The sequence below is a fragment of the Primulina tabacum genome, chromosome 5 (assembly GCF_025594145.1).
Source record: "Primulina tabacum isolate GXHZ01 chromosome 5, ASM2559414v2, whole genome shotgun sequence".
NCBI lineage: Eukaryota > Viridiplantae > Streptophyta > Magnoliopsida > Lamiales > Gesneriaceae > Primulina > Primulina tabacum.
Genome location: NC_134554.1, coordinates 18,366,572 through 18,394,195, shown reverse-complemented (window position 1 = coordinate 18,394,195; position 27,624 = coordinate 18,366,572). Strand labels below are relative to the sequence as shown.

General features: G+C 37.5%; 2 protein-coding genes across 3 annotated transcripts; both read right to left on the bottom strand.

The window, feature by feature from the left end:
• Positions 1 to 363: 363 nt before the first annotated feature.
• Positions 364 to 10,982, bottom strand: LOC142547202 (peroxisomal nicotinamide adenine dinucleotide carrier-like). Of its 2 annotated transcripts, XM_075655366.1 has the most exons (12): positions 10,817 to 10,982; positions 10,614 to 10,691; positions 10,427 to 10,501; positions 7,914 to 8,044; positions 6,517 to 6,571; positions 2,903 to 3,004; positions 2,457 to 2,525; positions 2,292 to 2,387; positions 2,116 to 2,184; positions 1,806 to 1,860; positions 678 to 891; positions 364 to 551 (listed from the first exon to the last, which is right to left on the bottom strand). In XM_075655366.1, the coding sequence occupies exons 1-11, from the start codon at positions 10,895 to 10,897 to the stop codon at positions 698 to 700; spliced, it is 1,005 nt and encodes a 334-aa protein (XP_075511481.1). In that variant the 5' UTR covers positions 10,898 to 10,982; the 3' UTR covers positions 364 to 551; positions 678 to 697. The 2 variants fall into 2 exon arrangements, with proteins under 2 accessions (XP_075511481.1, XP_075511480.1); XM_075655365.1 differs by having other exon boundaries at positions 364 to 891.
• Positions 10,983 to 22,773: 11,791 nt separating this feature from the next.
• LOC142544216 (uncharacterized) lies at positions 22,774 to 27,251 on the bottom strand. Its single transcript, XM_075651275.1, has 10 exons — positions 27,080 to 27,251; positions 26,595 to 27,020; positions 25,716 to 25,969; positions 25,318 to 25,410; positions 24,884 to 25,264; positions 24,576 to 24,739; positions 24,032 to 24,293; positions 23,527 to 23,922; positions 23,272 to 23,465; positions 22,774 to 23,185 (listed from the first exon to the last, which is right to left on the bottom strand). Exons 1-10 carry the CDS (start codon positions 27,249 to 27,251, stop codon positions 22,774 to 22,776), a joined length of 2,754 nt encoding a protein of 917 aa, XP_075507390.1.
• Between the last annotated feature and the right edge of the window lie 373 nt (positions 27,252 to 27,624).

Below are 27,624 nucleotides of genomic sequence, written 5' to 3'. Positions count from 1 at the left end.
CAATGTTTTATTGACAAAATTTTTACAACACCACACTGAATTCTCTATCAATCATATAAAAGAAAGTGATATATAGATGATATGCAAGTGATTGATTTGATCGATAAATCATTGTAATACTTATTTTATGTGAATATCAACCCCTCTACCTCATAAATAGAAGTGTTAAGTTGTCAATGCTCTCTCTTCTATTATTAAATTATCACAAATATCTTTATGATAACTTTGTATTAAGTGAGAAAAGAGGTATTTTTGTCTATCTGCTTTAAAAATACCAAAATTAGTTGCTCTAAAATGCCAGTACTTGATAATATATCATAGATATCGGAAAAACTAGCAAGCATAAGGTAGCACTCAGTTCACTACATTTGAAACGACGCTGATTATACATTTAATCAAGAATTGGTGTTACAACATTTGGATAATTGAATTCCAGTTTTCTACGGAGACCAATACTCGATGTTGTCAACAGCTTATCAAATATCACTGCTACTCGGACCAAGTCTAGTACATGAATTATCCATTGATATACAACATGACATCCAATTAACCTGCTCCGGAAAAACGATTCCTATTATTTTTCGAATCTAGATGGTGTTCTGTTGATTAAAGAGGTATCACTTTCCGAGGCTAACGGAACAAATCGCGCTTTAATGAGGCAACTAGGAGTAACTCACCAATACTAGTAGAAAACATGTTATTGAGGCTTAGATTTTACAGAACCAGTAGCTCCCTTCATTAACAACCATCTGCTACCCCTTACGAGTTCTTCCTTAACCATGAACAGAACAGCAGCTGCTAGAACGCTCTGCACTATTTTCGTGCCCATACCCTTGTAAAAACCATAAAAACCTTCATATCGGATCATCTTCAGTATCGCATCATAGGTACCTGCAAGGTGGTAAAAGCAGCCTCCTGATCTATATAACCAAGCTAATAATTTGCTATGATTAAAGCTTAAATATATTTAATTGAAAAGCATAAAACAGGCTCCATGATATTTCAGGTTCTTTACAGCTAGATGTAAAAGTAAGAAGCTAAAATAACTGCTAAAACTTCCATATTGGAAATTTTAGCCCCGAGCAACAGTCCAAGAGTGAATGATACTAAATTACATCTCTTTTGTGGCATCTAAATTACACCCAAAGTGTGGTGGTGATAATCTCACAAAATTTGGGTGATCGGTTGTGTCATAGGTTGGTTAGTTTGTTTGATTATGACATGCATAAAATGATAAGAAAGACATCGCATGGAATTAAGTGGTTCAATCCCTCAGCCTACATAAAATAAATTGGCAGCAATTACCCCCTAAATTTTAAGTATAACCATCACGACTTCAAACAAATTAAAAATTACAAGAGGATAAGATGGAATATTAGAATAGTGAGGGAATGAAGACTTACATGTCACAGAATTATGGGGTGATGCCATTTTTCCTTTGTTATAGGGGCAAGATACCTAGTAGACAGCAATTACACTTGCAACAATATTTAGCTGTTTTTAGGGCGACTATGACTTCTTACAGCTTAAAAGTTACATGAAGACACATGATAGAAAAAATAGTGGAAATGCACAGTTTGTCATATCTAATTTAGAATTCTAACAAATCATTATGACGTCCATGGATGATGGCTGATAGCATATATCTCAACACATTCTAAGTGCTTGACTCAATTTACATTATTCTAATGCACTTCCAAGTAGGTACAGGTTCTTAGTTTTTTACAGATGGGTCACCAGTAAATTTGTCCAAAATACAAAGTTCCATCAAGCAATGCAAAGTAAAGCCACTCATACAAACAAACCTCTGTATTGATGCCTTTTATCTCCACCAGTTAATTGTTTTGCTTGAAGTCTTGACTGCAATAAAGCAATTTTACATTCCATCATAAAAGTAAAGAAAGCAGCCATCTACCTTGTTGAAAAGTTTAAACATAAAACACAAAAGTAACTTTTTCATCAGACATTGATAATTGGTATGTCATATTTCTATGCTGCACAGTCAGCTCAGACATACAACAGTCATAACCAGAGAAATATTTGTTAAAACAGTCCATCTCAAGAAAGGATCTCAGCAGATGACTAAGAACGAGATCAGATAATCAACAAAAATACCTTAACAACCAGAAGAGGATACGTTACAACCGTAGCTCCAAGTTTTGCCAAAGCTCCAAGCAAAAATATCTACACAAACACGATAATGTTAGTAGAAAAATGGTATAACAAGGTAACTGTAACATTATCCAATACCATGTTATCAGAAAAACTTCAGCAGCTGTCAAAAAAACTACCTCCAAAGCAGTTACTTCACCGTTATTCTTTCTTTGCTTCTTCAACCTCTTCAATAGAGTCTCATGGAGCATAAATTGCATAGAAGGATTGCTTACCTGTGAGAAACAAAAGCAGTTTATCAATATCAACCTCACCAGCACTATGTTAAGTTACATTGTACTTACCATAATCAATGTGGGAAAAACACCTTTCCAAAATCCAAAAACTCCAGCCTCACCATAGACTTCTTGAATCTGTAAATTAAAATATCAATTAAGAAAAGAACACAGTCATGAGTGGACAAATGATTGGGATGGGAATCAGAGTATAGTTGAACTAACTTCAAACACTAATGCCTCCCATACCAAACATGTGTTTAGCGCTGATCTAAAATTTTTGGGCTGCTATATCTTGAACCAGTTTTATATTTGAAGGAGATTACATATTTCTAGAGACCGAGAAGTAGCATAGTAGGACAGAACACCATTTTCAAGTAGGAGAAAAAGGCATTGCTAAGGATGATTAATCATTTTGGTAAGCGTAAAAAGTTGGCTCCCTGGGTAAAATGCTCTATTCAACTTCTAATTCCATTTCTAACTTTACCACAAATAACCTACAGCTGTACTCGTACCGCGTGAATAGTTCCGAAAGGAGGAGGTTCTACTGCATCAAGAATCAGTTCCTCAGAAGATAAAGATTTAGTCTGATTTGGCCGACTTTTCTTTGTATAAGTCTGCAAGATATACAACAAATACATTAGATATGCACATATTTTCTTGTAGCTTCATCTCAGCATCTCGATATCTCATTTTACTGTTTATATCTTTCAGACGAATAATCTTCCTCTGGTAGTTGCTTTATGGTGCAAGTATCAAATATACACAGAAGCCTATAATTTTCAATTGAAATTCCTATAGGCCATCATGACCAAGATAAACAAATCAAAATTTAAAGGGTGTACAGGCAATAATTTTTCACATATTCATGGTCAAAGTTCCTGAGGTTGCACCATCACCATGTTATGCCTCACAACAATAATATGCAATTAAAATACCAAAGGAAGAACAATCACGAAGATGCGAAATGTTATATTAAACTAAAATATGAAACCCATAGTACAATTGCTCTGTTCGATCTCACTCTCTTTAGCAGAATGCTAGTAACTCACTCAACAAGAAATATAACTGAATGTCTTCTCTATCCGACCCTCTCATATTTTATATCCTCCCCTCACATGCTTTTCCCTTCCCTTTCCTAACACAGGGTTCATAACACATCCTGCCTCTTCCAAGTAGCATCTTCCTCTGTTCTTCTTTTCCAACGCACAAGCAGCTGTTTACATAGCTTCCGTTTCATCTGTTTAATGTGTCCAGCAAAAATAAAATCTGGTTCAAAATAAATCAGCATCCAACTCACTAGGCAACTTTGTCTCAACGTAGTTTTTTCCCACTGCTCGTTTCAAACATGATACATGAAATACTGGATGCACCTTAGACCCCTCTGGCAACTGTACCCGATAAGCAACTTAACCCACTTTCTTTAAAACCTTGAAAGGTCCATAGTACTAGGCTACAAGCTTCTGAAATACTCTAGCACAAATTGTGTTTTTGCGATGTGGCCGCAACTTTAAATATACCATAACCCCCACTCTTGGAAATGAAGCTCCTAGCGACTTTTGTTAGCATACTTAATCATATGCTGTTGAGCCTGCTCAAGATTATACATGAGTTGTCACAAAAGTTAATCTCTATCCAACAAGGCTTGCGAGACCACTGCCACCACTATTCCCCATGTAGGGATCGAATTAAAGTAGACGGTTTTCGCCCATACACGACATCAAAAGGTGACATTCCCGCAGAAGTTGATATGAGGTGTTGTACCATTACCAGCCCAATTTAGCCACTGGCCCAATTTTCAGGCTGATGAGAACAGAAACAACGCAAATAAGTCTTGACACACTTGTTCAAGGCCTCACTTTGGCAGGCCGTTTCAGGGTGGAATGCAGTACTCATTTTTCGTCGGGTACCCTGCAGCCTAAAAAGTTCAGACCATAAAAAACTCATAAACACAGCATGTCACTTACGATCATCTTTGGTATTCCATGCAATTTAACCACATTTCTTATAAAGGTTTCAGCCACTGAACTGGCTGTATAAGAGCGTTTATGTAGGAGGAAGTGCCCATATTTGGACAATCTATCGACATCATAACCTTTCGACTTTGGCAGCCCGGTAGTAAAATCCATAGCTGAATATTCCCAAACTGCTTCTGGAATAGCTTATGGTTGCAGCAATCCCTCGGGCGTGGCAGCTTCATACTTTTGTTTTTGACACACCACGAGCTCAGCCTCAAACTTAAACACATCTCTCTTCATTTCTAGCCAAAAGAAATTGCTTGCAAGCCTTATATATGTTCGAAGAGCTCCCGAATGTCCCCCTACTGGAGTGGCAAGAAATTCAATCAACTTTGAATGTTGAAACCCACGGCGATGCCCGAGGAACTACCGACCTTCCTTTATACGACAAACACTCATTGACTAAAGAGTAACGATTGGTACTGCCATCAGTCATATTCAGTTTTTGTATGACTTTTCGCACCTTTGGATCATTATACACAGCCTCCTTGATTTCCTTCTATTTCCATCCAATCCGCTTTTGTTAATGCATTAAATCCCTGTTTCCTCCCTTCGTGATAACGCATCAGCCCAATGGACCACACTTTCAATCTTCATTGGATCTACTTCCACACCATGAGCTGTGATAATATGTCCCAAATGTTCAACCTGACCCAATCCAAAGTCGCTTTTTCTTATTCAAGACCAGCCTCTTAATCCGCAATACTTCCAGCACCATTTCCACATGCTTCACATGTTCCTCCCAACCGCTACTATAAATCAGAATGTCGACAAAAAAGACTAGAACAAAGTTCCGCAAATAAGGGCGAAATAACTCATTCATCGTTGCTTGAAAAGTGGCAAGGGCTTTTTTAGCCCAAAGGGCATAAGGGCAAGAACTCATAGTGACCTTCATGTGCCCTGAACGCTGTTTAATGCATGTCATTGGCTTGGACTCAAATCTGGTGATATCCCGATTTAAGATCCAACTTGGTAAAATGTGCAGCCCCATGCAACTCATCAAATAACTCCTGGAATTGGATACTTATCTGAAACTGTAATGTCGTTCAACTCTTGCTAGTCTACACAAAAACGCCAACTACCATCTTTCTTTTTAACTAGTATAACAGGGCTTGAGTCTCGGCTTTTGTCGGCCTATATCACACCGGATTTGAGCATTTCTGCAAAACCATACATTCAATTTCATCTTCTTGATGGTGGTCGTAGCGATATGGGCTAAACGACATAGTATATCCTCCCTCACGTGTTTTTCCCTTCCCCTTCCTAATACACACATTTATAATCTTGGGCTTGGGCCTCTCTTTGTCAATAGTAATTGGGCCCATTGAATCTGGAACGACTGGACCCAATGGGTCTGGGTTCGTAACACACCAGTTTCAGGATCCATTTGAATCATGATAGGATGACATTAAACGAAACTAAGTTATTGGAGCTGAGCATAGAACAAAAGTTTTAATCGATTGTGCAATGTGAAGAAGCTCATAAGCATTTGTGCCATCAACAAAAAAGTAGAAGAAACATCAGCAACCACCCCACCAGCAGACCTGCTGGAAGCTTCCAATCAGCAGCAGCTCTCCACCAGACTGACTTTACTAAAAATTAAGTTTGACTTCACCAGGATCTTCTGGATATCATTCTAAACAACTCATTATGTATGTAACAGCTTTTAAAGCTTGAAGCTGGAGGTTTCGTCAAAGGTTTCTCAAGTATCATAAGACTGCAGGAAATACTTATGAAACTATGCCGGGCACATAAAAACTCAAGGAAAGTGGGTGTTCATCCTAGTAATTCAGGGAAGAACTTCTACAAGGTGAGTTTCTTTATAATGAAAACAAGTCCTATGATTGGGATAAACTACCATTTAGTTCTCCGATATTATCCATTTTATTTTGGAATATTAACAAACATGTGAAGATACTTATTCCACCTCGAAAATAAAAGGCAACAAGGTCTAACAAATGGGACTGCAAAAAGAATTCTACAAAATCCCCATAATATACTTCCAAACAAGAAGGAATCCAGAAATATCAAGATTTCAAATACTTAGAACATTTTAATCACCAGTTACAAATAAATTATGAAGTAAAACATTAATTCATCCAGATCTTTACCTGCATGCGGGTCACAACCACCCAAATAGGATTTGTAAGCAGCACATTTACACACCTGGAGGAAAGGAAAAGCTGTAAATATCATTGATTGGCATATTCAAATAAGATATAACTCCAGAATACATTAAAGAGGAAGAAACTGAAAGATGAGTTCATCATTTATACATGCAAAGAAGGCATAATCATCGGTAGAACATTTATGGTAAAAAATGAAATAAAAAGATTTTCACATAAAAGCATTTTTTTTACTAATGTTAATAATTAAAGAAAGGGTAAAATGTCTTTGAATTCCAACTGTCCAAGCAGAAAAAGAGATCAATAATTTTGTTACATAGTTGGTCCAGCAGCATGTCATACATTCAGTTGATTCTCCCAAATGAAATAAAGAGTGATGGCAAGGAACACAATGGATATATGTCATATGAGTAAATATAAGGCCAAATGATATAATTAGTGATGTTTTCTTAAAGCCAAGCATCAGCTACTATTGAGTAACGCCTGAAGTATAATCCTGCTCTGAGGAAGCTAAGAGAAATGAGTGTGCAAATCATAATAATTATTGAAAAGACAATTTCTGCACTAAGCCAAGAAGTGTACATTGAAAAACTATATAGCATGCTATTATAAATTGACAAAAATAAAACCACTGCATCATAATCATAAGAAGACACTTGACAAAATCTTTTGAATTGCAATTGTGCCATGTTTGCCAGTGAATTCCTCGTCTTTTGTAATATTATGATCAAGTTTAAAAACACCTAGAAAATCTTGATCTAAAGATCGGAATCAGTAGGATGCTGAATCCATGGAACAAAAGGAATGTCTATTTAAAATTTTGAGCTTCAAATTTTTTTTAACATGATTGTTTTTATATGTTGGAGAAAAATATGATTCTACAATAATATATTATGTCAATTGTAAAACACAAAATGTTTATACATCTAACATTTCTGCCAAATAAAATGGGTCCAATTTTCTCTTCACAAGGGGAAAAAAACAAGTATGCTTAACCCACCAAAAAATAACGTACATACATTACATAACTGGGGTGAAGAAATTGAAATTGAAGTAACATAATTCAAGGATCACCGAGCTTGAATTCAAATGAGCTTGACCCTATCCCCACACAGAAAATAGCCATAAGCGCCTCCACAACACTGACTGACTGGTGTTACATAAAGCTAGTTGATTTGGCACAAAATTTAAAGAAATGGCATTCGTATGAGGAACAGAAAACTAAATTACAACCGCTGCCCCAAGAAAAAGTACGGTGGAGGTAATCATTATAAGGTCAATGCTACACAGAGTAACTATCAACTATAAAAACTTGTAACACTATAGTCTTTCATTTATTAGAATCAAATGTATCAAAAGGATTCCTCGGACCTAGTGTTTACCCTGACAGAGCAGCCACCATAAGTGAGGAGAGCATTCCAACTGATCCATCACCAACACCTTTCCTCTTACGTTCAAGAGCAGTGGCTTCTGCCTTGTTCCTGAATATTTGATAGAAATAATAGTAAACACCCTGTACCATAAAAGGTGTAATTATATAAGAAATCCGACATTTGGACCACTTAGGATGTATATAGCTTTAAGGAAATTTAGGTAAGAGTCATAAGACAGAGATGGGATAACAGAGAAAAAATTAGATAAGTAATGTTTCTTTGCATTTCCGGAACATTTTCACTTTCATTCCTTAGTCACGGTATGATCCAGGGCTTACAGTACTGTATTAGATTTCAGAAGTAAGGTATGTCACTATACAGTTTGCATGAATCTGTTTCTTTAGCATGTAGTTAATGTCAGATTTGAGTTTTCTTAAGTGGAACTGTGGAAGTTCACAATCTCGGTGTTAAAAAGAGGTCGTCAAAATGGGTCACCAATGAGTTTGTCAAAGAGAGAAAAAAATGGATAAGAGAATGGATACGCGGACTCCAAATGGTTGTTGAATAACACTCTTAGCTAGAAAGCAAAGCTTGTCACTGATAGACGCTACTTAGATAAAACCAAAAGGAGAACGCAATGGAAATAATCATGAACTGAAAGATGGTCCAGTTAATGATAATTGTTAGTCTTAGCAGCTAGGGAATTGCTTTTAAATTCAACTTAAGTTCTGAACAAAGACTGTCCTAAGCAATAGGCTTAAAAGGAAAAATGAGCTCACGTTCCACATGATTTTTTTAAGATAAGTGAGATGGGTTAACCAAAAACTTCTGGCGCTCAACTGACAAGTTGCAACCACCTGAACGTTATATATTCAACTTTATTTATTTGAGAGAGCTTATAGTTGATAACGAGAAGTCACCAATTAATTTTTTCCTAATTTCCAACAAAGACAAGATCCAGTAAATTTCAGTTGAATCACGATATCTTCGTGCCTAGTTTAGATACTGCTCTTTGACTTCTGAGCAATATATGGTCTCATCATGTGTTTCATAGTTTATAGTATATATGGTCTCATCATGTGTGATACATGGTATGTCCAAAGATTTTATTTCAAGATTATTAATTTTAAAAAAAAAATCAGTATTACAGTGGGCCCCCATTCCTCCTACATTGCATGATTTTATATTACACCGGGAGTGTTACTTTTTTTACAAGATGTTTACGTGACATCTAGTACAAAACAAAAAAATTACTGATGGACCTCACATGATTTGTTTTTTATTCATATGTTTGTGCGAACATTTTGTTTAAAAAAAATACCTCGAGTAGACCTCCCGGTGCAGCATGTAATTACACCCTCCATAACATACTACTCATGAAATGCTTCTGTCGGTATAGCATATAGACCTCATCACCCATCACTTAGTAACTTTAGAATACTAGCCTTCCTATCTTTCTATTCAAATTATTAAAATTAAAAAACACCAAATAATAAGATGCAGATGATATGTAACAGTCTTAATTGACACATTTTCCGAGATAGGAACCACGTGCTCCTTCTGCTGTTAAACAGTATATGCTATAGTATTTTACTTTAATTCCATCGGAACATCACTCTATTTTTTCGTCAACGGGTTTAACAAAAAGATAACATATTTTTTACATAGATTACACCTCACACATCTTGCACAAAAAATTACATCCAATGGGGCCGTCCTATTTTAGCAAAATAGTGCAGCCTCATTCCTTTGTTCCAAATTGATGCAAGAAATTCCATCCAATGGGGGCTGGGCTGCGCTATTTTGCCTCTGCGCGCAGAGGAAGGCCCCTGCGCCAATTTGGCGCAGGCGTTGTATTTTTTTTATTTTTTTATTATAAATTTGTATTTTTTTATTATAAATATTTATATTAAAAAATATAAAGATTATTTAAATAATAATATGATACATATTTTATTATTTTAATAATTAGATATTTAATAATAATAATTATTGATTTTTTAAATATTAATTTATCTATTTATGTTAATTATGTTAATTATTAATAATTAAGAAATAATTTGATTTAATGATTTATAAATAATATAATTAAATATAAATGCAAAAAATTAATATAACAATACAATTCATAACTAAATTGAAACGCATAATTGAAATACAAATGCAATTTGAAACACATAATTCAAATACAATAAATTAATTTATAAAATATAAACATTATCCATAATTCAAATATATTAAATAAAATATAATAATTAATATATATAAAATAAAAAGAATATTTCGAGAATATTCTATTTGGGGTAAAATTTGAATTAAATGAGTTTGAAGATGGATGTATTTGATGCAGAAACCGAGGGCACTTCGCATTGCTATGAGATATTTACCAGCAATAGATCCAAAATCAAGTTTTTGAATTAAACATAGTCGTGGTTATTAGTGAAACTCAACTAACTAGTTAGCTGAACAAACAATAAAGCCTCGCATTAAATGAAAATACAACCGAGAAAGAAAAAGCTCGCCTGCGACGCAGCGGTGCCGACTAGCGACGGAGCTAGTCCTCCATACAACCGATCCCACCCTTCGTGCTTAACAACCTACAGTATAATCCAAATCAAACTAAACGCATTACGTAGGAGAAAAGGAAATAAAAGGACAAAATCCCATTCAAATTGCAAAGTTTCAGCTAAAATTAAACACACGCAACACCTGATACATTTGCGCTACAGTCCCAACACTCTTTTTCTCTTTTCTCGGATCTCTCTCCGTTTGTTGCCGAGTATTCACCTAACACAATCACAGATCATCACACACTCGTCTTGGCAAAACAGCAACAACAAAAATCACCAACGATCATAGAAAAAAATTATGGATCAAAGCAAATACTAATAGGAAAATGAAGAAAATCATACAGTCTGTAGAGGAAAAGTAATGAGCTGAGCGATGATGCCGCCGCAGGCGCCGGCGAGGCCGTTGATCACAGCCTCCGACATAATTTCTCTCAAATTTCCGGTTAGCTTTTCGAATTTTGGGAAGAAAGAGAAATGACTCCAAACTGAGTTGGCCAACGCCCAATTGCGCGTGGAATACTAAGAAATTAACGCCGTTATCCCCTGAGCAGTTAAGCAACTAACGGCGCTAATCACCGTTATCCATAATTCTTACCATAACCATGTCGACAAAATTTTGAACGTTTATCACTTGATTAAATTTAATTCTAAACTGATTTAAAAAAAAATTAATTCTAAACTTTTGTCAGTAAATTATTACGCTTTATTGAGTCCACTTTACTATCTCTCTTATCCAATATAAATTTATAACATAAAACATAGAATACATGGAATTTAGGGGTGTCAAAAATTAACTTGATTCGTCAATACAACTCGAACTGATCCGAATAATACCAAGTCAGGGTTAGAGGTTTTCTAGTTCGGGTCACACCCGAATGCTGACTTGAAATTTTTTTTGAGTTTGGGTTGACCTGAGTTAAGAGTCAGTCGACTCGTCAATCAAAACTCACACGACATGTTTAGAGAATTTTTTGTGTATACATATTTAATTTATTTATAGAAATATGATAAAAAAAATTGCAACCCACTTGAACCCACTCGACATGTTTGGAGAATTATTTTGTTAAAAATAAAAAAAATGCATTAATATCGTATAGAAAAAAATTAAATCGGGGTGGTCGAGTTGATCGGGTCGATCAGGTTCGAGTTCGAGTTTAGATTTTTCAGGTTGTTTGGGGATCGAGTTCACAATACCATTGCTTCAACTCGAACAGAGTCCATCCTATTCATCCAAATTAACACCCCTAATAGGGATGAATACAAATAACTCAAATTATTACAAATATATTTTATAAAAAAAAAAATTCATTTGAAGCAACATAACCATTAAATTTTAATATATTGCTAAATTAGCCTTGGTCAATCTAATTTCCAAAAATCTATCTTTTATTAAAATATTGTTATTAAGCATAATATCTTCAAATAATTATTATATTAAATATTATTTTTTCAAATTGAAAAATCGTGTTGTACATTTGTTGAAAAATAAATATTTATTTATATAATTGATATCATAACTAATGTAATGTATTTAATTTCTACAAATTAGAATTTGGTTTGATCCAGCTAATATAGCATAATCGAATGTGGAAAATAGGCTATGTATGGTTCTAAAAATATTTTAGTAATTGTGTATCTCTATTTTTAATTTTTGAGTATAATTATACTATTTAAGTACATAAATACAAGTTATATTTTAAAGATTCAAGTTTGATATCATTTGCTTATATTTTTAATTTAAATTTTGTTGAGTGCAATAATTGTCTTTGCTTGGTAGAACGATCGAATCGTAGTACTTGAGCTGGTGTGTGGTTTAAAAGATTTGAGTTGCACCATTACTACTAACTATAGCTTTTGGTAAACCGGCAAGCGCTCGGTCCTACAATTGATATCAGAGTCAAGGTCACGGATTCGATTACCATTTATTGCAATGAGTGCAATTATTAGGAGGAAGATTACTGAGTGCAATAATTGTCCTGCTTGGTAGAGCGATCGAATCGTGGTGCTTGAGCTGCTGTGCGGTTTAAAAGATTTGAGTTGCACCATTACTACTAACTATAGCTTTTGGTAAAACGGCAAGCGCTAGGATCTTTCAAATTTTATATTACATCGATTATTTTAATTGTATGTGACCCAAAAATTTTAAATTACATAATATCTAAAGTGAATATTTTATTCCCTATTCGTATAGCTAACTCTTGGAATAATTTGTAACTAAAAAAATGATATTGGCCTTGATGAAAGGAATGGTTAAGCATGAAAAATAAAATTTAAAATGATATTTCATATGCTGCAAAATAATTCTTTCATAGAACGAAAGTATTTGTGACACAAATTAGAATATCATATTTGTGGGGACCCGGACGCTAATCATATTCTTAATCATCATTAGGACAATTTAATCAATTATAATAAACAGGGTCTAAATTTTTTTTCTTAAAATTGCGGAACTTAATGGAATACATGCAAATATACATATCAGTATATTACAAGTACAAATTTGTACTATATATACAATCATTCAACTAAGGTTTAACAACTAAATGTCAAGTGTCCAAATCCTATCTCTAATTCAAGTCCGTAGTCTCCACTCTAATCACGATCTATCTTCATTTCCTCGACCCTTAACCTGTCTCACCTGTTGTCATGCACACATACAAACACGACAACAGCCGGATAACTCCGGTGAGAAATAAATCCCAGTATAAATCAACGAAACATTCAGTTATATCAACAATGTAAAAGCATGTTAAACATGTAACAGATGTCAGTAACATGTAACAAAATCAGAAACATAATTCATATAAAATCGCCAATCAAACTCGTGACTCCACGTTTCAGACTAGACTCAATCCTAGTCTAGGGATCCCGGTTTCCAGACGTTGGCATTCCTATATCGACCAACAGTAATAGAAGAAACTCTGATTCTATCCACGTCGATATAACCAAGCATCCAGTGTCTTGATCTAACCGTTACAGACTTTGGCGTTTTCACCAATTTCCTATCCTGTGACATCGTGCAATGTGTCCGTGGCGATCCCACCACTATCAGGCACTTCTGTCACAAGATCACTCGTCTAATACTCATCTGATACCTGCTCCCTATAAAGCAATAGAACAAGCATATCAAATCAAATCAATGCAATGTGCCCGTGGCGATCCCACCACTATCAGGCACTCCTGTCACAAGATTACTCGACTAATACCTGCTTTCTATACATCCATAGAACAAGCATATCAAGTCAAATCAATGAACATAATAATAAGAAGTATGTGATTTAGGCAAACTCAAGTATATCCCACTTGAGTCGATGTCCCAATACCACATTGACTTATACCTTTATCTTCTCGATCTGACGAAGTCGAAGTCTCGAAGTCAAATCTATCCATATCAAATCTGAAATGACAATATCGAATATACTGTATCAATGTATAACTCAATTCAAAACATGTTCCGATCAATACTCAAATCAAACATAATCTGATCCATATCAACGATATCATGATACAATCTCAATCAATACTGAATCTGATCACAATCAATCTACTGATATTTCGATGGCATAATAATACAATCTCACTAACCACGTCAGTTTCAACATCATAGATATAATAACACAAATCATAATCAATATTCGTACGACCCATAATCTCAAATCTGTATAATCTCGCAAGTACCGGCGATACAATATCAGTACATACGAATCAACAACTCGTCTGATCCAAATCTGAATAATATCAATATACTCAGCAATACAATATTAGTCAGATATCAATCCCAACACCTTATAATCAATAACAGCACAAATCTGATATCAATTCAATCTCATTACAATCAAATCAACTCTGAAATTCATAACAATTTCATACGGTATCTGTTCTTCGATCCGGTTTCGATTATACAATGTCTGATATCGCAAGAACAACATATATGAATTCTATCTGATTTCAACAACATCATAATTTCAAAACATAACACAACTTACGTCCAGTTGTAGCCTGCGTCGATAGGAACACAGTACCGAAGTTGGATTCAAAATCAGACGGGCGAATTTCTCGCAAATCGAATTCTAGTATCAAGGATCAAAACTTTCCCTGGATTTCCGTTTTTTTCTTGTTCTGAGGAGAAAAGGGCCGATTATGTATATATACATCTCATGCATGAAAAGGGGCAAGTGGCTTATTCTTCATAAAACACATCTCACCGCGGGTGCGCTACACTTTGAATCGCGGGTGCGCTGAACATACTGATCCACACTCAAAATTGCAGAAGCGACGACCGCAGGTGCGCTATCCTTTCTACCGCGGGTTCGGTCTGGTTACCGCAGGTACGGTGGCTTTTCTGGCGCGGGTGCGGTACGCCTACTGTAAACCTTCAACATTTAATGATAAACGACCGCGGGTGCACTGTCTTTTGAACCGCGGGTGCACTGTCTCTGCTGTCCCAACAATATATTTTGCAACTAAAATCGAATCGCAACGTCGCTTCTTCGGCCTTCGATAAATACATCAAATCATGCATTAATAATTGCTGATTACCAATTCACATCTCGGGCATTACAATATTTATAGTTTACTCAAATGCTTCTATGTTGCATTTGGACCAACGGATTTGAATTTGAAATCTAATCATTTCAAATTATTTCAAAATATAAACAAAAATTGCATTGAAGACAGAAGAATTTTAAAATGTCTACTCAAACTTGTTGGGATCGAGAAAGAATTTAGAGAAAGTTAATGAACTCTTTTAAAAGAAATTAAACCAACTCGAGCTGACTTTAACAATTATTAGCTGTTAATGTTTTTTTTTAACAACTAGTAGTAACTGGACTACTTGAAAGATTTTGAGTGCAGACGGCTAGACTAGTGATACAACATATTTAATATAAGAAAGTGTTTAACAAAGCGGATAGATAATGAGAATGAAACAGACGAAGATATAAGGCATAAATAAATAAGACACAATATTTTAGGGATGTTTGGAGATTATCAATTCTTATGTCACATCTTCTTCCACTTAAGAAAAAGTTGTTGTCTGATGAACCGAGAATTCTTAAACATCCAGATTTATAAATGATGATTAAGAATTTCAATCTAGGCACTGATAAGTCCTAATTGAAGTTGGTTGTTACAAAACATCATAAAAACCAAAGTATCTCAGTGGAAACTTTCCTAAGTGAAAAAAATGATGTCGTATGAGTTTTATTTTTGAACAACAATAAAAATATTTGTGTTATTTCATTATGCTCTTTATATTGTTGCAAATCATATTTCAAGTTTGTTTCTTTTTTAAACTAGTCAAATATAGTTGATCACTAGTCAAATTGGATTATTGCAGCAAATCGAGTCTTTCAAAAATATTTCTTAATAGCTTAAAAATTGTTAGGACGGTTCAAAGTTTTTTTTAAAGAGTTTATTCACATACTCTCCTAAACTCTGATCTGATCCCAACGCATACATTAATATCTACATAAGAAAAAATAAATGAAAGCAAGAAATATGTCCTCTCATTTTGAAATATTAATCGTTATTTTTGTTTTATTTTTCACTTTGCTTTTGCTTAATAGATTTTAATGTGTGTAACATAAGTTTATTTTTATCATATGAGTTATAGGAGAGCATCAGTACAAAATAAACAATACCCGATTGGTTTAGTGGCTTCGATGACAAAACAAAAATTATCAAAAATAGTATATAAAAATCAGATTTTGACAAGTTACAAGAATTAAAATATATCATTTTAAATGATAAAATTGTAATTTATGCTAAAAAATTATTTGAGAAGAATTTACTCTCAAATTTTAAAACTAAACATCGATTCAATCCTCCACGGTTGTGAACAACTCAGACGCCAAATTTAACGAATTTCTTGAACAAACACTTAATAATTACCAAGCAAACTGTTGGTCACACGTGCGGAATTTGAGATAATAAAATCCGAAAATAAAGAATAAACTGGACACCGAGAATTACGTGGAAAACCCCTAAAAAATTATTAGGGTAAAAATGACGGGCAAGATGAAAAGATTTCCACTATAATATTTTATGGTATACAACTCACTCACTGTGTTTCCAAAGTAAACACACACTCTCTTAATACAGGAGAATAAACCACAAATATTATAGAACTAAGCACTCAAATGCTTATAAGATGAGAGAAAACTCGAAGAAAGGATGATTTCAGAATGAAGGAGGGAGCTCTTTTTATAGAGCCCCTTGAGCGTGTGAATACGCGTATTCATATTTCCACGAAATTGCCAACCCACGTTTTGCTGCCTGCTGCCTTTCTTGATTGGCCCCACCTTCTTTGAAAACTCTTGCCGACATTTCTCTCACTTGGAGATTTGATTGAGAATCAAACACATCTCCACACATCCTTTCAATCTTGCCATTCCCTGCTGCTTACGTTTTCTCTAGACCACTTGAGGATCCACACCACGCAAACTTATCAGTGTTTACTGGCTTGGTCAGAAAATCAGCTATGTTATCATTCGTATGGATCTTCTGCATTTCCACGCTTCCTTCTTCTACTACTTCCCGCACAAAGTGAAATTGTACTCCAATGTGTTTCGTCCGGGAATGAAAGGATGGATTCTTTGCAATGTGCAAGGCACTCTGATTGTCACAAAACAAAGGAACATTTTCTTGTTTGTGCCCGATCTCCTCCAATAACATTTTGATCCATATTGCCTCCTTGCAAGCTTGAGTAGCTGCCATGTATTCTGCCTCTGTTGTAGTTAACGCCACAACTGTCTACAGTTTTGAAACCCAGCTTACTGCTCCTTTCGCAAGTGTAAACACATAATCAGTAGTAGATTTCCTCTTATCAGGATCACCTGCATAATCTGAATCGACATAGTCCCTGAGTGTAAAATCTGATCCTCCATAACATAATGCAGCATTCGAGGTACCTTTAATGTATCTAAGGATCCTCTTAACAGTGCTCCAATGCTCTCGTTCAGAATTCGCCATATACTGACTAACTGCTCCCACTGCTTGAGCAATGTCCGGTCTTGTACAGATCATGGCGAACATCAAACTTCCCACTGCTGATGTATATGGTACTCGAGACATCTCCATTTTCTCTGTTTCACTGCTAGGACATATCTTGGAGAATAACTTGAAGTTAACAAGAAGAGAGGTCGAAATTGGCTTACTATCTTGCATGTTGAAGCGTTGCAAGATTATCTTCAAATAATTTTTCTGGGAAAGCCAAATCTTTCTGTTACTTCTGTCTCGGTGAACTTGCATCCCTAGAATCTTGTTTGTTGGTCCCAAGTCCTTCATATCAAATTTCCTAGCCAACTGTGCCTTCAATTCTTGGACCTGATCTTTGTTGGGGCCTGCTACCAACATGTCGTCCACATACAACAGCAAAATGATATAATCATCACCAGACCTCTTGAAATATGTACAAGGGTCTGCACTTAGTCTGTTGTATCCTAGGCTCATGATATATGAATCAAATCTCTTGTACCAACACCTCGGCGCCTGTTTGAGACCGTACAGAGATTTGTTCAACATGCAAACCAAGTTCTCTTTTTTTTTTTCCGCAAAACCTTCTGGCTTGAGCATATAGATTTATTCTTCAAGATCTCCATGAAGAAATACCATTTTCACATCTAGCTGTTCTAGATGTAGGTCAAACACCGCACATAATACCAACACTACTCTGACTGTTGTAAGCCGAACCACAGGAGAAAATATCTCATTGAAGTCAATGCCTTCTTTCTGAGCATATCCTTTTACCACCAACCTAGCACAATACCGTTCCACTTGGTTATTGCCATCACGCTTGATCTTATAGACCCATCTGTTTCCAATGGCTTTCCTCCCTCATGGTAGTGTAACAAGATCCCAAGTTTTATTCTTGTCTAATGCCTTCAATTCTTCTTGCATTGCTATCATCCACAAGGATACATCCGAGCTTTGAGTAGCCTCGTAGAAACTTGATGGCTCACCATCCTCTGATAATAGACAATATGCAATATTTCTTTCAGTGACATAATCTGAAAGCCAAACTTGTGGTCTTCTGTCTCGAGTTGACTGCCTCACATTGGAAACCTCAGACTCAACATGTTCTTGTTCTTCGTGCTCTGTTACTGCTTCACAAGAAACTTAACCTTCGTCTGTCTTATTTTCCACCTGAAATATAGTAGTTTCTGAATTCAATGTGCCTTTGTCTCCCTTTACTTTATCTTCCTCGAAGATAACATCCCTGCTGATGACAAGCTTGTGAACAGTAGGATCCCACAAGCGAAACCCCTTTACTCCATCAGCATAACCCAAGAAGATACATTTTCTGGATTTCGAATCCAACTTTGATCTTTCTTTCTCATTGTACAGAACGTACACAGGACTTCCAAATGTATGCAAATGAGAATAATCTGTCGGCTTCTCGGTCCACATCTCCATCGGAGTCTTCAGATCAATCGCCACTGAAGGAGAACGATTGATAATATAACAAGCGGTTTTGACTGCTTCTACCCAAAATGACTTTTCTAGATCTGCAGTCCTCAACATAGCTCTTGTTCTGTCCAACAAGGTCATGTTCATCCGCTCCGCCACTCCATTCTATTGAGGTGTGTAAGCCGTCGTGAATTGTCTCTTGATGCCCTCATGTTGACAATATGCATCAAATTCGTCACTGGTATATTCTCCTCCATTGTCAGTCCTCAGACACTTGATTTTATTTTCTGAATCAAGTTCAACCCGCGCTTTGAAATCTTTGAAGATCTGGAAAACATCTGATTTCTTCTTGATTGGATACACCCAACATCTCCTAGAAAAATCATCAATGAACAAGACAAAGTATCTCGCTCCTCCTAGGAATACAACCGGTGCTTGCCAAACATCCGAATGAATCAGCTGCAATATGCTTTTGCTCCTGGCAGTAGAAGTGCCAAACTTTAATCTGTGTTGTTTACTGGTAACACAGTGCTCACAAAAGGGTAGTGGCACTTTTGTAAGTCCCGGCAGCAGCTTCCGTTCTGAGAGAATTTTCAACCCCCGTTCTGACATATGCCCGAGCTTTCTATGCCATAACACTGTTAATTCTTCTCCTGAACCAATTAATGCAACAGCTAGTTCTGCTTCTTTGTGTGTTTCTCCCAAAAGTACATACAGATTTGCAGCAATCTTTTCCGCCTTCATAACCACAAGCGCTCCCTTCACAATTTTTATGATCCCGTTCTCGATACGAGTTTTGCACCCGATGTCATCCAATTGCCCCAAGGACAAAAGATTTTTCGTCAGTCCTTTCACATGCCGTACCTCCTGTATGGTGCGAATAGTGCCATCAAACATTTTAATTTTGACAGTACCGACCTCAGCGATTTCTAAGGCATGATCATTTCCCATGAATACAGATCCTCCTGAGACTGGTTCATAATGATCAAACCATTCTCTCCGAGACGTCATGTGCCACGTCGCTCCTGAATCCATTATCCATGTGTCACAAAATTTGTGTCTGCCTTCTGCAATAGTTGCTGCTTCGCTGAATAATATTTCACCACTGCCTGAAGTACTGGCCACATTTCCTTGAGAACTTTTATCGATACTCGTACAATCTTTCTTGAAGTGCCCTTTACCGCCACATTTAAAGCAGTAAATATTTTTCTTCTTACTTCTCGACTTTGATCTACCTCGTCTTTGGCTCCCACTGGAGTCACGGTCTATAAATCTTCCTCTTATCATCGGTAAAGCCTCTGCCTGCTTCGAAGTTACCAACATGTCTTCCTTATTCTTGAGCCGGCTTTCTTCTCCGAGAACCGCAGTTAAGACATCGTCGAATTTTAGAAAGCCCATAAGAATATTGTTGGTAATGTTGATGATTAGTTGATCATATGAATCTGGTAGACTTTGAAGTATAAGCTCCGCACGTTCATTTTTCCCTATTTTATGCCACATGGAAGTGAGTTGGGCAAATAGGATATTTAGTGTGTTGATATGGTCGGTCATCGATGAGGATTCTGCCATCCGAAGAGTATAGAGCCTTCTCTTTAGGAAAATCATGTTGTGTAGCGACTTGACCTCGTACATCTTTGTCAGTGTATCCCAGATAACTTTTGTTGTTTTTATCTCATAGATACTTCACAATACTTTGTCTGCTATGACCAAGTGTAAATTGGCAACAGCATTATCATTCATCTCACTCCACTTTCCATCATCCGCAATATCTACCGGTCTATCTCCAATAGCCGTCAAGCAATTCTCCTTTCTTAAAACTGCTTGTATCTTTATTTTCCACAGCATAAAATTGCTTCCATTGAATTTTGCTATCTCGTACATGCCCGCCATTATGTCTATAACAATTTTAGTAGACTTGAAAAAATAATCCCGCCTTAAATAAAAAATCTCAAAAAATCTTTTCTGATGTGGAAGATCAGTCTAGACTGCAACCACATAGCATACTCAGAATTTTAAGAAATTTTAAACCAAGGCTCTGATACCACCCACGTGCGGAATTTGAGATAATAAAATCCGAAAATAAAGAATAAACTGGACACCGAGATTTATGAGGAAAACCCATAAAAAATTATTAGGGTAAAAACCACGGGCAAGATGAAAAGATTTCCACTATAATATTTTATGGTATACAGCTCACTCACTGTGTTTCCAAAGAGAACACACACTCTCTTAATACAGGAGAACAAACACCTCACAAATATTATAGAACTAAGCACTCAAATGCTTATAAGATGAGAGAAAACTCGAAGAAGAGATGATTTCAGAATGAAGGGGGAGCTCTATTTATAGAGCCCATTGACCGTGTGAATACGCGTTAAAAACGCGTATTCATATTTCCACGAAATTGTCAACCCACGTTTTGCTGTTTGCTGCCTTTCTTGACTGGCCCCACCTTCTTTGAAAACTCTTGCCGACACGAACCACAAAAAAATTCAATTTAAATTTTTGAAGAGGCAATGAATCAAGCAATTAAAAATATAACCAAGTACTTAATAATTCATTATAAACTCATAAAATTTTAAAATAAAAAATAACATGATTGGTGCACGAGGTTCGTTAATCAACCGACCTTTTAATCATAGGTTAAGCAATAAATTAATAAAATATTTCTGTCCTAAGTAGCCGTAATTAAGAAGTAGTTAGAACATAAAATGTGCGTAATTAAGAATTTTTCCTAGGGATTAGAGGAACGACAGCCATTCTGTAATGTAAAAAGCCGGCCACTTATGCAGAATTAATTCACCCAGCTTGTGTTTTTGGTCCTTTTCCAATTTCTTTTCTCTCGTTTTTTTAATTTCTTCATATATCAGTTTTTAATTTATTTATAAAGAAATTATCTTAAATTTACATGTAATATAGAAGGTCGTTTATAAAACGTGGGGCTCGTATTTTTAGCATAAATTCTCTTAAATTTACATGTGATATAGAAGGTCGTTTACAAAATGCGGGGCTCGTTTAGCATAGAGTTATCATTCTTTGTCTTGTCAAATAACGTGGTTTGTATATTACTATGAAGTTTATTCAATATACATCAAAAGATATACTGACTGCATCTCTACGGGATGATATATTGATTGAATCTCATACGTCCCGTATATTTAGGTTTACGTGTATTTCCACATAAATTTAAAAAGTTATTGAAAAACTAAAATTTAGAAAGAAACTTTTTAGTTTACTCTTATTTAATAAATATTTTAATAGGATAAAAATTTATAGGAAGTAGAGATGGTAATGGACCGAGTCTAAACCAAAACTCGTAATAAACTCACCCCGATGAGACTCGTTTAGACCCAATCAAGCAGGTCCCATTCGGGTTCTTTAAATTTTTATTTATTTAGTAATCTATACATTAATCCCTAATTTTTTTTACAGCTGAAACCTTGTAATTTATTAAGATGAAGATAGGTCCGCAATTAAGAGTTTAATCAACCACAAAGGAAAAGATCCATGCTCCCAAACAAAATGAGAGGAGGATGAAAAAGCAAAAGCATCAACCGAGTGAGCCACCCGGTTAGCCGATCTCCTAACATGAGTAAGAAGAGGGCTCTCGAGAGCCTCCATAAGAATGCTAATATTCGCAGCAATTGAGCCCACATAACTAAGATCCTATTCTGGCCTTGTGACTGCTTGCACAACAAGAAGAGAGTCCGAGGTGATTTGATGAATCTGAATGTTGTGCTTCCTTGCGACAATCAAGCCGACCTGGATGGCAAAAAGCTCGGCCAATGTAACAGATTGGACCTTATCAATCAATTCTCTGAAAGCCAGAATCGGTTGACCCTCATGATGTCCGAATCACACCACCAACTGCACAACTGGGAGATCCCTCTTTATAAGCTGCATCCACATCCAACCGAAATTGGTGAGCTAATGGGGCAGACCAAGTGCTTGGAGAGCTGATCAAAGGTGACTTTGAGCCGCTTCGTTACTGAATCGCGTGCAGCACGGTAATCCCGGAGCAGATTTTCACACCAGTCAGCATCCAAAACTCGAGCCTTGCCATGACAATCATGAAGAAAGCGAAGTCTCTCGTTCCAAGTGGCCCAAGTGCGCATGACAAATAACTCGAAATCAGGTTTACTCAGCTTCTCATTCATCCCTAGAAATATATCAAACACATCCAAGTGGCGAAGCTGCTTAAGAGATGACCAAATCCAGCTACTTTTCCAACAAGATTTCACAGCCGGGCAAGAGAAAAGGGCATGACTGGAAGTATCCCAGTTAGACTGAAACAAAGGACACCTTCCAGTAATGGGAACATGATGTGCAAGAAGATTTTGTTCCGTAGGGATAATATTATTAAGCACTCTCCACCAGAATATTCTCACTTTAGGAGGGATCGATGAAGACCACAGGAACTTCCACCAATCCTTTTGGAAAGGGGCCGAGCACGAAGAGGCTGATCATAGAGGCCTTGGGCAGCCTTATATCCATCCCGTACCGTATATTTACCTTTCTGGTCATATTTCCAAAATCTCGCATCCTTTCTATTAGTCAGAGTGATGGGAATAGAGGTGATTTTCTGAGCAACAGTGTGATGAGAAAATCTGTTGGATTAGAGGCACGTTCAATCTTCCTTGCACCATGAGGGACTTCACTTTAGAGAATGAAGCGTAGTCAGGAATCGGTACTGGACAGGTTCTAGGACCCGGAAGCCAAATATCCTCAAACGTATTAATACGAGCCCCATCTCCCACCTTCCAACACAAACCTTTAGCAAGTAAAGAACGGCTCCACATCAATGCTCTCCAGATGGAGGAAGGATTGATGCCCATTTCGGCTTCCATAATATCCTGATGGCGAAAATACCGACCTTTCAAGACTCTGGCCACCAAAGAATCAGGTTCCGAGATAATACGCCAAATCTGTTTAGCTAATAGGGCCTGATTGAAAGTCTCCAGCTGTCTGAACCCCAAGCCACCCAGTGCATTTCGATTTACACAAGGATTGCCAAGATTTCCAGTGCATATGATTTTTCCCTGCGTCCATTCCCCACCAAAAATTAGAGCATTCACGTTCTATCTCTTCACACACTGATTTGGGGATACGAAAGCAGGACATGGCATAAGTAGGGATAGACTGGAGTACCGATTTGATCAGTGTTTCCTTACCCCCTACCGAAAAAGTTTTGTTTCCCCAACCTTGTATTCTCTTCACTACTCTCTCCACTAGATATCTGAATTGCAGTTTCTTACTCTGCATAGACACAGCCGGGAGGCCCAAATACACTGCGTGGGCGTGAACCACTGGGATAGCTAACACAGACTTAATATTCTCAGCCAGCTGCGCATTAGTATTCAGGGCTGAAGGAGAGGGAAGATTTTTCGAAATTAATAAGCTGCCCTGAAGCCTTCACATATGATAACAAACAGTTTTGCACCACCAAACAGTTCGCCATTGTAGCTCTGTAGAACAAAATACTGTCATCAGCAAAGAACAGATGAGTAAGAGAAGGGCAGGAAGAAGCCAGCTGAACCCCAGAAATCAGACGTTGTTGTTCAAGTGAGATGAGAGCAGATGATAAACCATGAGCGCATAAGACGAATAAGTAGGGATAAAGAGGGTCTCCCTGTCTCAGTCCTCTACTCGGAACGACGTTCCCAACCAGATCACCATTCAGAGAGAAAAGTACTTGACTATTCTGACACATCGCATAACCTTCTCCACCCAACATCGAGAGAAGCCCAGTCTGATCATAATGCCTTCAAGAAAAGACCACTCAACTCTGTCATAAGCCTTACTCATATCAAGTTTTAAAGCAGCATAGCCTTTTTGTCCCTGTTTTCTACTTCTAATCTAATGCAGCGTTTCAAAACTCAAAATAATATTGTCAGAGATCAGACTGCCTGGGATAAAAGCACTCTGAAACTCATTCACAATATGTTTGAGCATGGGACGCAATCTATTCGTGAGAGCGCGAGCAACAATTTTATAACTAACGTTGCACAAACTGATAGGCCGATAGTCCTTCATAGTCAATGGAGTCGCGACCTTAAGTATCAGAGTAACGATAGTGGCATTCCAGTCCTCAAGAGAGGCTCCTTCATTCAAAATATTCAAACACTCCATCGTGACCTCCTCCCCAATCACTTCCCAGAACTTCTGAAAAAAGAACACCAACATTCCATCCGGCCCTGGCGCTTTATCTGGATGCATGTCAAATAGTGCCTTCCTAACTTCAATTCCTGTAAAAGGGGCACGAAGGGCATAATTTAATCGATCATCAACCATAGGGCAAACCTGATTCAAAATCTGTGCTCTGTCTTCCTCCGAAGGGTTACTAGAGGAGAACAAGTCTGAGAAATAATTTTGAACGATCTCCTGCCATACTCCCGGTGTCAGAGCACCAATCCCCGTGTGAAGAGCCAATTCACCCGACTGTGCTGCTTCCAGTAAAGCTCATCCTTAGTAGCTAGCATCTCCACCTCACGTTCCAACTGCCCAATTCGATCCCCAGCTAGTGCCCACTGGTCATTGGTGCGCAAAGCATTCAGCTGCCTGCGTTTGATTCTGATCTATAATGGCAACTTTTGAAACCTGTCTCCTGCCCAAGTCCTGAGGAGCTCCAAACACTTTACCAGCCTATTAGGGAGTGACAAGAGGTATTCTGCTTGTTCTATCCCCTCATAATAACATCTGAACAGTCTGCTTCTGTGGCCCAATGTGGTTCGAATCTCATATAGGCCGAGGGCCGAGCTTGCGAGGGATGCGGTCCTCCAAGCTCAATAAAAATCGGTCGGTGATCCGAGTGAAAAAATTCCAGATTATGCACCCTCGCAGCAGGGTAAAGAATTCTCCACTCAAAAGTAGCCACATATCTGTCAATCCTTTCAAAGATAACATTGGGATGAGCACGACGATTGACCCAAGTAAAGAATTCCCCCTCAGCATGGAGATCTTGGAGGTTGGAAATATCAAGCACCTCACGGAACGCCCTAGTCTGCCCCAGGGGTCGTGGGTTACCCCCATGCTTTTCTGTATCGAAGCAAATTTCATTAAAATCACCACCCACTGTTCCACGGTAACCTGTTCAATTCATGCATGCAACTCAGATGATGCAGGAGCGTCCAAGAGATATGTATGTTATTCGCCTCTGGGTGGCCGTAAAAGCCCGTAAATCTCCATCTCTTCTCCCCACGCCACACTATACTATCAATATGCCCAGAAGAATAGGAAAGCACTGTGACATTCAAAGGCTCCTTCCACAACAGAATCAATCATCCACTTCTGACCTCACAATTAACTACAAATAACCCAGAAAAACCCAGAACAACTTTCCAACGCTTGCAATTAAAGTCTTTTAATTTTGTTTCACAAAGAAATATGAGGGAGGAGTTCTTTTCAAGCGATAAGCCGCTGTAATTCCTGAAATGCCTGTTGGTTCCCAAGCCCCCGAGCATTCCAAACGACGCAACTCATGGATATCGGCGGGGTTGCTTAGCAACCACCGCCGCTGGAATACTATCAATAGGATTAGTGTCCTCTTCGAGCACCCGTTTTCTACCAAGGCTATTGCCCACCTGCCTCAACTCATTTTCTTAACCAAATATCCCACTATCTCGATTATTGATAGATGCTCCATGATCCCGGGCATGACGTTTCCATCCTTTCAATTTCTTATTTTGGTGCTGCCAATGGGACCCTACAACACCTGAAGCTTCCATATCAGACAAGAGCTGGCCAGCCCCATCAATAGGCACCATATGATGCTGAGGATATTCTACATTAATTGACGATGGTGAGGGCTCGAGAGAGAGCCCGGGACATTGGGTGCAAGCAAAAAGTTTACTGTGAGTAGCAGGTAATGCTTTGTCCTCCTTCAATTTATCAAGAGTGTCACCACCAAGGACAGAAATCGTTATCGGAGTGTGCTTAACCATAGCAGATGAAGAGTTACTAGCCTCGATCAGGGACTGATGAGTACCAATCGGGTTCGCAGAGCTATGATCCTGGTTAAACCCAGGAGATGATCTCCTTGTTTTATCCCCTCCTCGAGAATTAGTCGCCCGGAGCCAATCCCCATAAGCCAGCTTCCCATTCGCAGCCGGAGCCACCTCGCAGTCCTTAAAAAGGTGACCTAAGCAGCCACAATTATAACAAAAAGAAGGAACTCATAGGCCAAGATGACAAAAATACTCTCCGAGTCCTTATTGACAGACACGCTGATGGCTTTTTTTAAAGGTTTTGTAACATCAATACGGGCTCTGATATGCGCATACCTCCCTATGGCATAGCCATTGTCAAGTGTATCGATCTCTTCCACCTCTCCGATGAGGCTGCCAACTTTAAGTAATACATCCCTTTGCATGAATATCAGGGGCAAGTTATAGCACTAGACCCATATTGAGATAGGATCAAACCTCAAATCGTGATGATTTTGAAGCCCTCGAGGTTCTGCAAAGACAACCAAATCTCTGAAAAATTTCCAAGGCCCCCCGACAATAGCTCGTCGACGATCCGCGACCGCTGTGAAATCCAGGGTAAAGAAGTTATCCCCTAGAGTGTCGAATCTCGATCGACCGGGTGGCCTGGAGAATTCTCGGCATATGCTGTTTAAACGCAACCACATTGATCAACTTAGGCGCGAGCACTTTGGCCACCAAGCAGTGTTCCAAGCGTTTAGCACCAATATGTAAGTTCCCATCATCAAGGTTTAGGGTTTCCTTTTGAAGATGCACGCT